The sequence below is a fragment of the Brassica napus genome, chromosome C2 (assembly GCF_020379485.1).
Source record: "Brassica napus cultivar Da-Ae chromosome C2, Da-Ae, whole genome shotgun sequence".
Taxonomy (NCBI): Eukaryota; Viridiplantae; Streptophyta; class Magnoliopsida; order Brassicales; family Brassicaceae; genus Brassica; species Brassica napus.
Window position 1 is genome coordinate 7,428,964 of NC_063445.1, and position 15,890 is coordinate 7,444,853.

Consider the following 15,890-nt stretch of genomic DNA (forward strand, 5'->3'; position numbering starts at 1 on the left):
TTCCAGAGAACCCAGCAAACAAGAATGCAGGAAGTTCATGACTCTCTTGACTTCCTGGAGTTTGGCAAGCAAAGGCAGTCACTGGAGTTCTCATCAACATCCAGGCAAGTCTTTTTCACTATTAACTTACTCAAGGCATCTCCACTAACGTTTTATTTGTTAACAGAATGCTGCTTATTTAGCCTCAAAGAAAGGCCTTGGAATCGTAGACGCAGTCAAGTCCGGTCTGACCAATTCCACACTCGACAAGCAATCAACCCAAAAGGTTTTGATTCAGTCAGATGACAGTTCGGTTCTGTCAAGTTTCGAGGCCGTCCCTCCGTACACTCGAGTCTTGAGCATAGAAAAGGAGATCGGAGATGCTCCCAAGCCATCCGTTGATGAAATCAAGAAGCACGCAGAAGCAGTCAATCTCAAGAGAAGTTCTCTCGACACCATCTCCGAAAGCTTTGCCACAGGGAAGACTAACGTAGTGGAGGAAATGCACAAGGGGAATATCTCTGTTTACGTCTCGGTGCTAAGGAACGAGTACATCTCCATAGCGTTCGACTACTTCTCTGATCCTACGGTAGAGCTTGCAACATTCATTGCAGGCAATGGCGTTGATGGAGTCATCACGGAGTTCCCTGCCACCGCCACCAGATACTTGAGTAAGTTCTAAACCTCTACAAGATCATGAAACATAAGTGTACACATAATCAAGACAAGGCTGATAAGATATATGTTTGATGCAAATCCAGGGAGTCCATGCTCAGATTTGAACAAAGACCAGCCCTACGCCATCTTACCTGCAGAGGCTGGCGCTCTACTCTCCGTGGCAGCCAAGGAAGCACAGCCACCAGCTATTGCCCCAAGCCCGCCTCTTAACGCTAAGGACGTGATTGATCCGCCTCTGCCTCCTGTTGCAAAAATGGGCTCCTCTGATGAAGAAGCTCCGCCACATGCCCCTCCTCATTCAGGCACCATTGCCACATCTGCTAATCTTGGCCTTTCTTTGCTGGCAATACTGGCCTTGGGAGTCCTCTTTGCTGTTGAATAAAAGATTGATCAGACAATATAACTCCAAATGTTGAACATGTTATCCTGCAGCGTATTCCAAACTGACACAATTTGGGCTATTTATGTTTTACTCACGTTAACCAAAATAGATCAAAGCTCTAACGAATCTTTGGGTGTTGTGGTCATAGGAATGTTTGATTTCAGTAGAGATTTTGAATCTTGATAATCTGTTTACGAACCTTCTCCAACAAGCAGATTCTACTTGCCTAGTTGTCGCCTTCTCGACATAGTAAACCTGCAAAAAGTAAAAAAAAAAAAAAAAAAAACAATGATCAATTATTTAAAGGTACAATAGCACTAACAAAATTACTACAGTGTAATAATACAGTGCCGTTAAGTAATTTTATTTATAATAATATCTTCGCTCTCTGTCGAGGAACAAAACTAAAACACCAATAATCTTTGAGAAAAGTTACATCAACTACTACAAAATAGTAATCTCTCAGAGTCATCCTTATGCGTATTCGCTCCCTATTCTTTTACAAAATATGAAATCTTTGCTTCATAAAGTAAGTTATTCTTTTTATAGTCCTCTTCTTCAATTGCTAAGCTTACATTTTACAGAAAATCCTGCATAGCATGATTGGTAGTGGCATAGGATTGCGTATATATACGAAGAGAGGAAAACCATTAGGTTCTTAACTCCCTTTCAAGTTCTTAAACTAATGACCAAACACTCAAGAGTTTGGTTAAGAAAACAGAAGCAGCTATGTAAAGAAGAAGATACTCAGACTTCCAATTTTCTCTGATCAACATACTCTGCATTTGCATTTAGTTTCAGGTACAAGTACAAAGGAGATACGCACACAGAATCTATAACGGGGCCAACATGAGAATAAACTCGGCCATTAAAGTAATCTAACAGGTGACAAAACATTGTTGCACTGACACTGACCTTAAACTGAGAATTAAATGGATGATACCCACCGCTTGAAGACCAATCGTCTCCTCAAAGCTTCTCCTCCATAGGTTGATTTGGATCCGTGTCAGCCACTATAACAAGTGGTTCTTCATCATCTTCGTTGTTAACTCCCATTCTTGACCTTCTGTCAGATCCGATCATGAAGTTGTCATTCACCACTATCTGATGATTGTCTTCGCTGTCGCTATCCCAATCATCTCCTTGTCATCTGTATCCTCCATCGCCAACCTGCTCAATTACTTTCATTTGCTTAACGCCTCGATCTGTAGCCAAACCAGAGAGCGCTCCAGCTTCAGAAGCAGACACGAATAGGCCAGGAATCGCAGGTGTAGAATTGGCATCGGGTTCTTCGATATCGAAGTTCAAGTCCTGAGAGATAGCGGTGGATAATTTGGCGTCGGAAACCCTAGAGACTGAAGGTGAATAAGCTTCTGCCACATCTTGATCATGGGATCGGAGGTTGAGGTCGATGGAACGGAGAGGAGGTTAGAAAACGTCGGAATAGAGATCTCGGAACCGGAGGAAGAAGAGACGATTTGAATGAAGCAGGAGAGAGATAGTGAGGTAAGGGCTTTTCTCTCAAGTATCGGCTCATTTACATCATCGCTAGGGCCTAGCCCACCAAAACAAATTAGGACAAATAGAATTAAAAAGATACAAGCGGTTTATAACTGAACAATTACAATTAAAAATTAACTTTTTGCTAACCATCATCGAACCAAAGACCAAACCGGGTTAAAATAAGCAGCAACTCCAGTTTATTTTCCCGGAAATCAAAAGAGGGTTCTGGGTAGCTGAAAAAGGAAGAAGATGATCGGAGTGGGGAAGATGAAACTGTACTCAAACGTCCTTGACAAGCCACTCAGCAAAGGCAAACAAGAGGTACTTCTCTCGCTCCCCCCTAGATCCACGATCTGGATCTAATAGTTTTGAGAAGGATGGATTTTATTTGTATCTCTCGACTTACGATCTTCTGCTTTGATCTCTTTTGCGGTGATCAATCTAATTGTACTGTGTATTAGTGCAGGTGAGCTTGAGCGCATTTGCCTTCTTATTCTCGGAGCTCGTTCAGTACAATCAAACCCAGGTTGACAACATTGCTGAGCTTGAAAGAAGGTAGAGTTTCCCATATGATTTTTATTTTTCTTAGTCTGAATCATTCACATTCCAAGATTTGATGGCTTTCTCAGACTAGAGGATGCTGGGTATGCAGTTGGTGCTCGAGTCTTGGAGCTTCTTTGCAACCGAGAGAAGGTACCTTTTGTTTTTCCAAAAAAAAAGACAACTTTGTAATATGTGTTGCCTGAAAGAAACAACATTTCCTTTCTTATAAGTTTGGTTCATGTAAGAGCAATGGTGAGTTCAGTCAATGAGTCTTTCGTTGTTCATTGTATCAGGGAAACCGGAGAGAGACACGGTTACTAGGAATCTTGTCTTTTGTCCACAGCACCGTGTGGAAGGTCTTGTTTGGAAAGGTGAGTCATGATCTTTGAATTGAATTAGTTGCTAAGAGTCTTTCTATGGATAGTGGATCCTGACTTGCCCTTTTTTAACCTATAGGTTGCTGATTCACTTGAGAAAGGAACTGAACATGAAGATGAGTACATGATCAGTGAGAAGGAGCTTCTCGTCAACAGGTTTAGATTGCTCTCTAGCTCTTCCCGTAAACACTCGATATAAAAACACAAGTGATGGAATAAATTGTAAAACGTCTAGGTTCATATCGATTCCAAAAGACATGGGAACATTCAACTGCGGGGCGTTTGTGGCCGGCATTGTGAAGGTGAGTTCGTATTCATAAGTACGGTTTATATATTAAAATGGTTTCAGAAGAGGAGAAGATTGAGGCAGCCACCAACATTTCCTGTATGCAGGGAGTTCTGGATAACGCAGGGTTTCCTGCTGTGGTAACGGCTCATTTTGTACCCATTGAAGGACAACAGCGTCCTCGGACTACCATTTTGATCAAGTTTGCTGATGAGGTTAGTGCATGCCCCTATATCCTCTATTTCATTCTCTTTTCCTCTACTAAACTTTGCAAAAGACTTAATCTTGACACATGTTCCATCAATGCCTGCACAGGTGCTTAAAAGAGAGGCACGGCTAAGCCAGTGAGGAGAACTTTTCTGCCACTATCTGGGGACTATATTAGCTTTATGTGAACTGCTGTGCAAATCTGCTAGTCTGTTTTTGGATGATTATAATAGCTTTTGAATCGAGTTGCAAAGCCCTTGTCGTCCGTGCATTGATGTAAACTACATATACATACCTTCCTGTTACATTTGCAGCACTTTCTTAGCCGATATCTTTTTGTTTCAAGGTTTCTATTTAATTCATTTGGTTACCAGTCAAATACACATTATCATGATACCTAGCTTGGTTAAGTAATGAGATGTTACTTTCACATAACTTATTTTCTATCTTCAGCGATTGAGTATATGTTTTCATACAAAGGCTAAGAACACCTCTTCTTAGGCCTCGCAGTTAGAGAAGAGAACTCCGAGGGAGTCATCTTTTCCTTGTTATATAACCAGTGGCCAGATTACAAAAGCCAATAGACATATCAATATAATAAGAGCAGATCACAAAGCAAACAAGGTAACAAGAACATGGTTCTGTCCAAACAAATCAGTTCCTGCCGAGAGGAAGTGACCTGCAAGAGTAAGTCTCCCTAAAATCAGACTTCTTCTTGGACGAAGTAAACAGAGAAGCATAGACTTCCTTGGTAGCATTAACCGGCACTGCATCCCCTGCCTTGAATTTCTTCACGGTAACGCCATTGCCACTCACATTCCCATCATCCATCTGTCTCTTTCCCACCTTCACACCTGCATCAACCACCACAGCAACACCGTTCTTGCTCTTCTTTGAAGCGCCCTTCTTCTCTCTCAGATTAGCCTTCTCCTCCTCCATCCTCTCCCTCAACAAACCCACCTCCTCCTCCGTACCGTTTATCACAATCTTATCAGAATCTTTAACATCCGCGTGACACACCAAACACGAACGAGACTTCACTTCCTTCAACGCCTTCGCACTCATCACATGCCCACACCCCCTCAGAGCGAAAAACTTGTACTTTCCGTTGAATCCAAGCCCTGAGACCGGACACTGAAACTTAGCACTGGTCGTGTCTCCATCGAAACCAGCCACCTCCGCGAGCTTGATATTCACCATGTCTTTCAAACCCTTAATGTAAGAGAACTGCTTAGGCAACCTCTTCAACAACAGAGCGTTCACCAAAGCTTCTTTGTTGAAGAGATTCCCGAGGAGATCAATCACGCAAGGCTCAGCCAGAGGCTCGTTAGACAAGGCGCAGTTAAGCCACTTGGAGAGCCTCTGCTCGTTAGGATCAACCTTGTCGGGTTTCTTCTCCGCGTACATGTTGAGGTAGCAATCGCGAGACTCTGCTTCCGTCGCACCGCCATCTCCTCCACCTCCAACGAGGCGAGGGTAAAGAGCGAGCATGGAGACGGAAGGGAGGTTAGATACTTGGATCCGTGTAGAGGCGTTCAAAGGCCTCTCATTTAGAGCGATGGAGAAATCAGATAGCGATTGACGTTGCCATGATTCGAGTAAGGAAGTGAGACCTGAGAGAGTTAATACGGATTGCGAAGGATCTAATTGCAGTGCGACGGTTTGTTGAGAGTAGGGAGATTTAACTATGATCTGGCGCCGGCTGTGCATTGTGGCGGACTTAGGGTTCCGATCAATTCGGTCGGTGATTCAGTTTTCAGATCGAAGAGAGAGAAAGATGCGAAACAGGAAAACAAGACACTGTTGTGTAATAATAATTGGATCACTTTTAGCTTGGGCTTTGGGCCTGACATATCGAGCCTTTGGATTTGCGTGAATTAACTTTCATACCATGATTACTTGCAACGCAAGGAACAGTTTAATTATTCCAAGCGGCAAAGAGTTTACCCCTGAGTTTTTTTTTTTCCTTTTTTTGGTAAAAAAAAAGTATAATAGTTTACCCCTGAGTTAACCTAACATGACAATTTAAAAGTTTAAAGAAAACAAATTGTAAATTGATTCTATTTATTATTGTTCTAATAGAAAACTATTGCATTAACCAATGTAATACAACAAAGAGATCTGATATTCAAAGTGCGACAAATATTTCAAGTTCGCAGGAAGTTTTTTCGATCATTTTAGTTATTTATTTGTTGTTTCTTATTGTTTTATATGTATTTATATAATTTAGTTACAATCTAAATAATAAATAATTTTTCCAGTTATTAAAAGAAAAAAAAAATTGAAATTATAACATTATTACATTGACGCCTTTTCATTCGGTAATTTATATGTGGTTTTATATGCGGTTTTGTTTACAGCTTGTAAAGATTTTATAAAAAAAAATATTTAATCTATATAATTGTTAATAAATTATTTTTCTAGAATTCAAAACTCGATCTCTTAATGAAACCAATAGATCAACACACAAATATTAGCTGGTACATATTCGAATAAATCTAAGAATTGGATTATAACATTATTGACAACAAAAACAAATATACAAAGAGGCCGGCCACGTACGACTTTTGTAAAAGAAATATTAAATCAAAATTTTAAACAATAGCAAAATGGTGATAAAAATGCTGGAGGAAGCAAAGGAAGAAGATAGAAGACAGAAGACAGAAGAGATGGGAAATGAGAATGGAGAAAGAAAGGGAGAGTTCATAAACCAAAACAACAATGACTTCTTCCTTGATTCAATGTCAATGCTCTCCTCTCTCCCTCCTTGCTGGGACTCTTCTCTTCCCCCTCCTCATCCTCCTCCTCCGCACTCTCTGACCGTCGACGCCTCTTTCCCCGACCAGTTCCATCAACCTCAGGCACCAAACTATCACATTACATCATGATAAAGAATGTTTTTGATTCCTTGCATCACATCTTCTTGTGTTATTGTTTGTCAATGCAGGAGTCAGGTGGTCCAACAATAGGCAGCCAAGATGGGTTGCAGGGACAAGGGACAGTCTCGACCACGAGTGCACCTGTGGCTCGTCAAAAGCCAAGGGTGCGAGCTAGGAGAGGTCAAGCCACCGATCCTCACAGCATAGCTGAGCGGGTATATATCTTCATTGTTCACTTCTTCCATCTCCTCTATTATTATGTGTTTCTGATTGTATTGTTTTGACTAGTTGAGAAGAGAACGCATTGCAGAGCGTATGAAGTCTCTTCAAGAACTGGTTCCCAACACCAACAAGGTACTCAATACTTTCCTGATTTATATAACTCTTGTCTGGATCTGCGTTAACCTAATTGGTTGATGCAGACGGACAAGGCATCGATGCTGGACGAGATCATCGAGTATGTTAGATTCCTTCAGCTGCAAGTCAAGGTACTAAGCATGAGCAGATTGGGAGGTGCAGGTGCAGTTGGTCCACGCCTCAACGGTCTCACTTCCGAGGTCAGTTTCTTATTCTCTTATTCAGGGTTAGATCTGAGATTTAGGAAACTACAGTATAAACATGTTTACCTTAATTTTAATTTTTTAAAAAATTGAGGTCATACGCCCTATACATAATACCTCTTTAAATTGTTATGAAACAAAATAGCAAGTCTTTAAAATATGGAGATAAGCAAATGTTTTATTCGGATGTTGCCAGAACCGGCCTGTCTTTATGGCTTTTTATATTAACAACCATCATGGTTTTTGGGTAATGTAGGTAGGAGCACGGCTCAACGCCCTCTCTGGACCGTGCAATGGCTTAAACGGGAAAGGAAACGCAACAGGATCTTCCAACGAGAGCTTAAGGTCAACAGAAAATAGGGTGGCAAAGCTGATGGAAGAAGACATGGGATCTGCAATGCAGTACCTTCAAGGGAAAGGGCTTTGCTTAATGCCCATCTCTCTCGCAACTGCAATGTCATCTACATCTAATCACTCTCGTGGAGCTCTCTTTAACCCCAAATCCAATGTGTTAGCAGCAGAGGAGGAAAATGTAGCAGCAGTAGCTGCACCTGAAGACTCCTCTCCTATGGATGATGTATCTGCCTCCAAGGGCTAAACCACAGGATCTCTCATCATGTGTTTCATTTTTCCTGTCTTAAGTCAAATGTTATCTATTTACTATTTTAACTGTAATGCATTAAATAAATTTACAACACAGACAAGACAGAAACACTTGTAATTGTACACATATACGTGTCTGGTTGTAGATACAGAACAGAGGTGGTGGGGCAGGAATATAAGAGACGTGCATTCCACGTCTTTCTCAGCTCGCGGTGTGTCAACGTTGCTATCGTTTGTTCAACCGAATGTAAGTGGAACCAGTATAATATTGAAACACGTTAAAGCGTGGCATTTTCTATAAATTATATTATATATCTAGGTAGTGCCCAGTTCATGAACCTCCCCGGCTATTGGATAACCAAGAATAAGACTTATCCGTTAGAAGCAGATGAAGACATATAACACACATTCCTAATTTCCTTAAGTTTGAATAACTCACGTTTCAGTAACTCATCCTAACGATGAATAAGATTGGTTTAAGATATTTAAATGTGAGTAACAGAGGACATCATATTCACATTCTAATATGTATAGAAGCTGTGTAATGAAGTAACAGATGATCCCTAACTAAAAACTAGAGAAATTATTACATTATGTTTACATATGGGCAGGAGGAAATTTAAGAAATTTTCTTTAGTTTATTCGGCATCATCATCATATAAGAATTTCTTTTAAGTTTAAGTACTTGTTCTTCTTCTTCTTCTTCTTCTTCTTCTTCTTCTTCGTTGTCTACTACATCTTCTTCTTCTTCATCTTCATCATCGTCTTGATCAGTCGTCCAAATCATCTTTTGCTGATAATATCTAAAGGCAACGAATAACATGAATGCTGCCCAGACACGCGCAACGACGGATGAGAGGTTCCAGACGAGGGTGAAGAGTGCCAAAGCCACCGCCTTTTTGTGGTTGCACGTTTCCCATGCGTCCTTGAATCTCCTCAGCCAAAATATACCTGAAAATGTACACAACACCTGTTTGATTAACTGTCGCAACCAAGATGTAACATAAAAGGTGATGAAAGGTGTTGTTGATTACCGTAAGCAGAGAAGTGGGTTGAGTATGAGATGAAGATTTTAGGCACTGTAAATGCTCCCAGAAAGCCTATGCTCACACAATCAAAACACTCACAGCTCAGAATCTAAGCAACTACACTTTCTAAAACAAGAAACCTTGCAGTCCAGTGTTAGAAAATGGTAGAAGCAAAGTTACCAAATTTGGCAAGGTTCCAAAGAGTGATAGAAGGGCCCCATCTGGCCAAAATGAACAGCACCACTCCCATCTGAACATGATCATCATCATCATCATCTTTGTTAAGCTCAATAGAGTGAAGGAAAGAGAGGAGAAGAAGAAGAAGACTAACCTTAAGGGTGGTGGAAGGGTCGCCAGAGAAAAGGGATCGGAGTTGAAACAGGGACTCGTTGAGGTAAGGCATTATGAGTCTGAGTATCCTCTTCACATCTTCCTCTCTCACTCCAACCCCTTTATGCCTCTCCTCCTCCACCTCCACTATTCCCCTGCGCTCGTTCAAATATAGATTTTCTCTAAGACTCTAGAGTTTCAAAACCAAACATGCAAAGAGACAAGGAGAGAAAGGTATCTATGCATCATTTACCTGCGGATCACAGATTTGAATACGAATGTGACGCCGAGATAGATGAGTCCCATATACGCTACCACTGTTATGAAGCTGTATATATCATCTATTCACATTATTCTTCTTGCTACTTAACCATCATGTGTTTATTTCCTTTAATCTAGTGGGGACAAACCTGAAGTTGAGATTATTGGCATATGAAGAAGAGATGATGAGGAATGTTCCGAAGCCGAACACAAGCGTCGACCTTGATGCATCTCTCCACATCACAAGATCCTCTGTTTCATTTCATTTACATCAGTTATATATATATTGAAATTAAAAAAAAAAAAAAAAAAAACTGAGTGTTTTCACTGAACACCATCGAGAATCTCACCCAGGCTCTGCAGTTTGCTCTGTGGATGAGTAAAGTTATCTTCTTCCTCTGCATACGTATCTGGACACAGTTGTGAAAACAAAGTATGAAAATGGCGGATGATGAAACAGAGCACTGAGATTCGGGATCAAAAACCTTTGCTTGGTGGGACCGAGTAAACCGAAGTTTCCGTTTTGATCACTGGCGGCGGCGGAACTTTACGGACGGCTGACGGCGATGTAACGGTTCCGTTGTGAAATTGACGGTACTGTTTACTCTCATCTCTGTTTTCGCTACTCTCCTTCGCAAAGTTCATATCTTTCACATCAATACTCTGCTTTTCCACTTCTTTATCCTCCTCCTCCTCATCATCTTCTTCTTCTTCCTCCTCCTCGTGATCGTGATCGCCATTGTCGATCTGCTCATCTTCGTTCGAATTAGCGGAGACGACCATCTCCTTGCAGACGCTGAACTCCTTGACTTCCTCTGTGATCTGCGGCTTTTCCTCGACGGTATCCTCTGTTTTTACATTTACATCCTCTGTTTTCTCATAAGAGTTCTCGGACCTGTGAGCTGGCAATGAGCTCACCTTCCTCAGCGGAACTGAATCAAATTCACCGGAGCTGACGACCGCCGTGCGAAGCTCCGATCGGGTCTTCTTAACCCGACCCGGAGTCTTCTTCTTCTCAACCCGTTCTACCGAATCAGATCTCACCTTCTTCTTCGCCGCCACAGACACAGTCAAAGCCTTGTCATTTACGTCACTAGAGATCGATCTCCTCGGCGTCATCGGAGGAGTAGAACCGATCGATGTCGGCCTCGTTAGCTTCAGAGGCCGTCTCTTCCCGTTAACACCCACCAAAGTAGCCTCCTTTAAGCTCATCTGCTTGTTAGAGTTCTTCTCTTCGTCAGCAGCATGAAGATGAATAGTCTTGAAGATGACTTCGTCATCGTCGCTGTGCATTCTCGTTTCCAAAACAGAGCCTACAGCAGTAACGGCTCCTCCAACCCCAGTCCTTCTTCTTCTACTGATGCTTGGGTCCATACTATATCGTTATGTCACTGTCCTACTGGTAACTGAGTTGATTTCGAGGGGTGGTAATGATAATGAGCCTTGAAGCTGAAGGAAGGTTAGTGGACACCAAAGTCAGTAATTGAATTTCATCTACTGATGTGTGTGTAGAGAGAGAGAGAGAGTAGATGTTCTTAGATAGAGGAGGGGACCTGTCATTGTCTCACGAGACTATGGATCACCAAATATGGTGTTGGCTACTGCTTTTAACTAACCCCCTAAAAGCCTTTGCATGTGGTAAGATGCTTGCTTAAACACAATTATTAAGGTTTATGATCACAATCTCTACTTTTTTTTTCCACCTTAACTTTTAACATTTTTATTTATGCTTTCTTGGGTGAATTTTCTGAATAACCAACTTTGGCATCAAATGACATTGATTTTGACAGAATGTAAAAGCTATCATTTATTCCAATTATTATCCGGTTCTGTCCCTCCTTCTTGTAATCATCTGGTAATATTGTATTGGTAGATATGACTTGGTCAAAATAACATAGGGTGAAGATTAAATTAATACTACTTTATTTGATAGAAACACATGTAGCCACGTACCAATTTAATCCATCCAAAAAAAATTTTATTGCTGGTCAATAATAAATCACTATTATTTACAAACACATCACGAACTCATGTCATAAATTTATTTACAACATATTTATTTACTATATGCAGTAGAATGGGTGGATAGAAACATAAATTTTTAAAAAATAAAAAAGTTTATAAACCCTAAACCCAAATATAAACACAAAACCCAAATATAAACTTTCAAATATTAAACCCTAAACTCTATTCATTAAACCCTAACTCAAATATAAACCCTAAACCCAAATATAAACACAAAACCCAAATAGAATGAAACAAAATAAATAACATAGTACACATTGATGGAACTATAAAATATCTATGGTTGCATGAAAGAAGTTAATGTTGACCCCAACCATACCCTCTCACCTTCTAAATACTAAACCCTAAATTCTAGTTACTAAACTCTAATCAAAATATATATATATATATTTTTTTGAATGAATGTTAAATTTTTATTCATCAAAAAGAATTTTGTACAACAAGTGTAAACCTAATACTAGAAACTACTACTTCTCCACTTTATAACTCAAAAAAAAAAACTCTAAAGTTTTTTACATTCTTGTTGCAAACCAATATTGAAGAATAATCCAAATACACTAAACCTAAATAAATAGATTAAGCTAAACTCTAATCAAGGAAGTATAAACCTAAATAAAATGTATATAATATGGTTTACTATACCCAAACCTTTACTTAGTAAATCTAAACTCTAGGCAGAAACCTATAAACTCAAATACAATCTATAAATTGTTTTCCAATATTAAACACTTGAAAGCACATTTACTTGGTTAGCATGTTGCATATCTTATATTCCATATAGTCTAAGTAGTATAGTAAACGAATGTTTCAAATAATCAAATTTGTCCAACACTCGAAAAATGAATTTCATATTACAATCAATCACACAAAATGACAAAAAGAGACCTATCAAATTTAAAAACATGACATATTATTACATTTTTAAGGAGTAGTATAGAAATATGTCTCAAATAATATGGTAACCGTACATAGGTAGCTATACTTAAGAATATATATACTTTACTATTCATTTCACCAAATATAGTTTAGACGGCGAATTCATCTTCTTTAATTCTTTTTTTAGACAGGCTGATACACATTCATTCCGTTCACCATCATTATTCTTCACTACCATATAGAGATCGTCTTCATCTCCTCTCTTTTTCCCGACACGATGATGCTTTTACCGACTCGCCGTTGTTGTTCTTCACCACTGGATCTGTAAAACAAAAACAGAAACGAAAACAGAGTATGTAAACAAAAGCATGATTATGAGAATCAATTGATTTAAGAAAAAAAGGAGAAAAAAATGCAAGAGTTGTTGTGTGTGCTCACCGTCTATGCTTTCATCGTTGTCTGTTCTTCACCATTGGATCTTTAAAACAAAAACAAAAACAAAAACAGAGTATGAAAACAAAAGCATGATTGTGAGAATCAATAGATTTTTTTAAAAAAAGTAAAAGAAATGAAAGAGTTGTTGTGTGTGCTCACCGTCTATGACTTCATCGTTGTCTCTTCTTTAGAACAATTGATTGTTCTTTTGGTGAAGTATTGAAAGAGAAGAATTATGTGACAGAAGAAAATGTATGATTTTGTTAATAATCTGAAGAAGAAAGAGAGACAGTAGAAAGAGATGGTGGAGTAGAGACGTGGCGGTGGTGGTGATTGATTAGAAGATGTGGCTAAGAGTTTTTTATATATTTTTTAATTATTTTTGTTAGTAGGTTTCACCGGTTGGTTGAGAAAGATAATATGGCAATAATCTATAATGCGTACAGTGTATATTGAAAAAACAGGGTTTTTAAGTAGTGGGTGAATTATAATTTGTTTTTTTTTTACAACAAAAGGCTAAGAAACTAAGAAGAAGATTTCTGGTCCGAGAGCCACCTCGGAGGAACTGAGTCAACATAAACCATAGCAAATGGCGAAGTCCTAGCACCTCGTGCCAGCTTGTCCGCTAGAGTATTTTGCGCCCTTGGGATATGTTGGATAGTAAAGTTAAGAAATAATTCCTTACATCGCAGAAAATCCTCCATGTGTGTAGTGAACGCCGACCATTCTGTCGGTGTAGACACCATCTTCACCAATTGAGAACAGTCAGTTGCAAACACTACCTCTGAGATTTGTAGGGTCTTCATGCACTCCATCGCCCATATCAAAGCTTCACATTCCGCATGTAAAGGTGATAGACTCCTGCGAATAGACATTGCACCCATCATGGTATGAGTTGATCCACCTTTTCTGTAGACCCATCCCTGCCCCGTGTATGGATCATGTTCCTTCCATGCTCCATCTATATAACATTTGTTGACGCCATGTGAAAAAAAGTTCTCTGAATTATAATTTGTTCGATGGATGTATGATGCAATTCTTCTTTTACTTAAACAACATGTGTCGTGTAAATGAATGGCTTCAAATCAAAGGTTCTCTATGTATTCGTCTCCATGAAAAATACTAACGGTTTGATTAGTATGAAATGTTAGATATAACGAGAAAACTAATCATAAAAAAAATTTGAATTGCTTCCTCTTCCTCTTTTTTTGTTAACTCACGAGATCAAAGTGAAAAGCTTCTCTCCATATTCACATTCATCATGAAAGTACTCAGCTTTTGATTAAATACAGATGGCTATAGAACCAGTGTAAATGAGCTTGGATTCAAGAAAGGAGTTCACTGAGTTGAATATAAGTCAAATTAAATCATTTTTTACAAAAGGTTGAGTGTTTGGGATTTAGAATGAACAAATAAATCCAATTTAACGTTTTATTTATTTATTTTATAGTTCCTTACTTATAAAAGCACGAAATACTGTAACCGGATCGGTGAAATGAGTACCACCGACAACTTTTCCCTGACGAAAAAAGATCATAAAACACAACCGGTACGTAATTATATAGACAGGTAGATTTACAAGCATCCAAATGTAAATTTCAAGACATAATAATAGATAAATATATAGTACGTGTTTATTAAGCACTCAAATACCGTTACATGCAAGGCTTAGGTATGTTGGATAAACTACTCTGCCTAAGAACATGTTTATCCCTAAGAAACTCCTACTGTCTTCCTACAATCTACAAAACTCGATCTCCGTAATACATACAAGTGCAAAGTAGCAACTGCGTGCGTGCGCATGTGTCTAATCACGCTAATTAAATTATTCAATTTAACTAACTAGAGTATTAATCAAAGTTAACAAATATGTAAAGAATCGAATCGGAAGTTGGATTGGTGGGATTGCTTAGACGGCACGTGGTCGAGTGGGAGAGCACGTGACTCGTGTCACGTTTCCCTATACACCTGCCCTCATTGTTTTTTGCCTCTCTTTTGTATCTGCATGCACCTTCTTTATCCCTTTTTACATTTTCTTCTTTCTGTATATGATAAAATACAATTTGTTTTCCCTCTTCATGGCGAATACATTATACGTTTTTAAATTTGTTGTTAGCCCAACTACCGTGGCAACGATTGGTTGTAGCAAGCGAACATATAAATATTTCAATTAAAAATTGTGTAGTTGCGGTTGACATTTACCATAAAACCCCCAACATACACACGTAGACTTAATTTATCAATGACTAATTTTAAAAAATGAAACAAGTAAGCGAGCGATAACGAAATATGCTTCATCCCCAATATTGAGCATATCTTATGGGGATTAGATATTGAATTCCTCCCAATTCACACAATCTATCTTAAAATATACAAATACAAACGTACTATGGAGTCTTCACCTACTCGGGATCCTTACACTTGTTTTACCATTATCAACGGTGTCTGATACTATTATATAACTTTTGTAGTTTATCTCTTTCCCATGCAAATCCTCCTCTCTTTACCTTTATTTCATTTCAGCTTTTAAGCTTAGTTTAATAATATATTTTTAAAAGCTTTCAGATTTCTACAACAAACAAAGCAAAGTTTTCAGATTTCTACAGAAAATATTTTTTTTTTTTTAGCAACATACTTCTTTATTGATTAGTTTATCAATGCTCAACTTGTGTCTTGTGGTTATAATATATTCTTAGTTTCATAAGTATTTAGCAAGAAAAAAAAGGGAATTGGGCTTACTCACTAGAAGGCCCAATATTCGAAGCAAATTCCAAATATCATATAAATGGGCTTTTAACTTAGGTCCACGCTGTATAATACTGTTCATTTCCCGGTAATAATCCGGCGCGGTCAAGACCACCTTAACCGAAACACGAAGCTCTTGTTCTTGTAATGATGAGTCAGATTAAACCAAAAAATTAAAAAAAAAAACAAGTGG

The 15,890-nt window shown here is 38.9% G+C and overlaps 4 protein-coding genes across 4 annotated transcripts; 2 read left to right on the forward strand and 2 right to left on the reverse strand.

Annotated features, from left to right (window-relative positions):
* The first annotated feature begins 2,621 nt into the window (after positions 1-2,621).
* Positions 2,622-4,300, forward strand: LOC106388467 (trafficking protein particle complex subunit 5-like). Its single transcript, XM_013828543.3, has 8 exons — positions 2,622-2,863; positions 3,009-3,097; positions 3,172-3,235; positions 3,379-3,456; positions 3,542-3,618; positions 3,698-3,764; positions 3,856-3,963; positions 4,064-4,300. The coding sequence occupies exons 1-8, from the start codon at positions 2,792-2,794 to the stop codon at positions 4,094-4,096; spliced, it is 588 nt and encodes a 195-aa protein (XP_013683997.1). The 5' UTR covers positions 2,622-2,791; the 3' UTR covers positions 4,097-4,300.
* An 80-nt stretch (positions 4,301-4,380) lies between these two features.
* Positions 4,381-5,771, reverse strand: LOC106388455 (replication termination factor 2-like). The gene has a single exon (XM_013828535.3). It carries the CDS (start codon positions 5,663-5,665, stop codon positions 4,610-4,612), a length of 1,056 nt encoding a protein of 351 aa, XP_013683989.2. The 5' UTR covers positions 5,666-5,771; the 3' UTR covers positions 4,381-4,609.
* A 723-nt stretch (positions 5,772-6,494) lies between these two features.
* Positions 6,495-8,301, forward strand: LOC106417813 (transcription factor LRL3). Its single transcript, XM_013858558.3, has 5 exons — positions 6,495-6,816; positions 6,903-7,049; positions 7,123-7,188; positions 7,257-7,391; positions 7,651-8,301. Exons 1-5 carry the CDS (start codon positions 6,565-6,567, stop codon positions 7,990-7,992), a joined length of 942 nt encoding a protein of 313 aa, XP_013714012.3. The 5' UTR covers positions 6,495-6,564; the 3' UTR covers positions 7,993-8,301.
* Positions 8,302-8,487: 186 nt separating this feature from the next.
* LOC106388477 (reticulon-like protein B21) lies at positions 8,488-11,418 on the reverse strand. The gene is made up of 8 exons (XM_013828553.3): positions 10,102-11,418; positions 9,967-10,026; positions 9,766-9,868; positions 9,609-9,683; positions 9,357-9,510; positions 9,206-9,275; positions 9,032-9,097; positions 8,488-8,948 (listed from the first exon to the last, which is right to left on the reverse strand). Exons 1-8 carry the CDS (start codon positions 10,988-10,990, stop codon positions 8,617-8,619), a joined length of 1,749 nt encoding a protein of 582 aa, XP_013684007.2. The 5' UTR covers positions 10,991-11,418; the 3' UTR covers positions 8,488-8,616.
* Positions 11,419-15,890: the final 4,472 nt, after the last annotated feature.

Bases quoted from the DNA above. Each gene is read 5' to 3' on its own strand.
- LOC106388467 (XM_013828543.3), top strand. From the start codon at position 2,792: ATGATCGGAGTGGGGAAGATGAAACTGTACTCAAACGTCCTTGACAAG. The intron at 3,236-3,378 runs GTACCTTTTGTT...TCATTGTATCAG, and splicing joins TTCTTTGCAACCGAGAGAAG to GGAAACCGGAGAGAGACACG. The intron at 3,964-4,063 runs GTTAGTGCATGC...ATGCCTGCACAG, and splicing joins TGATCAAGTTTGCTGATGAG to GTGCTTAAAAGAGAGGCACG.
- LOC106417813 (XM_013858558.3), top strand. From the start codon at position 6,565: ATGGTGATAAAAATGCTGGAGGAAGCAAAGGAAGAAGATAGAAGACAG. The intron at 6,817-6,902 runs GCACCAAACTAT...TTGTCAATGCAG, and splicing joins ACCAGTTCCATCAACCTCAG to GAGTCAGGTGGTCCAACAAT. The intron at 7,189-7,256 runs GTACTCAATACT...TGGTTGATGCAG, and splicing joins TGGTTCCCAACACCAACAAG to ACGGACAAGGCATCGATGCT.
- LOC106388477 (XM_013828553.3), bottom strand. From the start codon at position 10,990: ATGGACCCAAGCATCAGTAGAAGAAGAAGGACTGGGGTTGGAGGAGCC. The intron at 10,027-10,101 runs GTTTTTGATCCC...AACTGTGTCCAG, and splicing joins CTCGGTCCCACCAAGCAAAG to ATACGTATGCAGAGGAAGAA. The intron at 9,684-9,765 runs GTTTGTCCCCAC...TGATATATACAG, and splicing joins GCCAATAATCTCAACTTCAG to CTTCATAACAGTGGTAGCGT.
- LOC106388455 (XM_013828535.3), bottom strand. From the start codon at position 5,665: ATGCACAGCCGGCGCCAGATCATAGTTAAATCTCCCTACTCTCAACAA.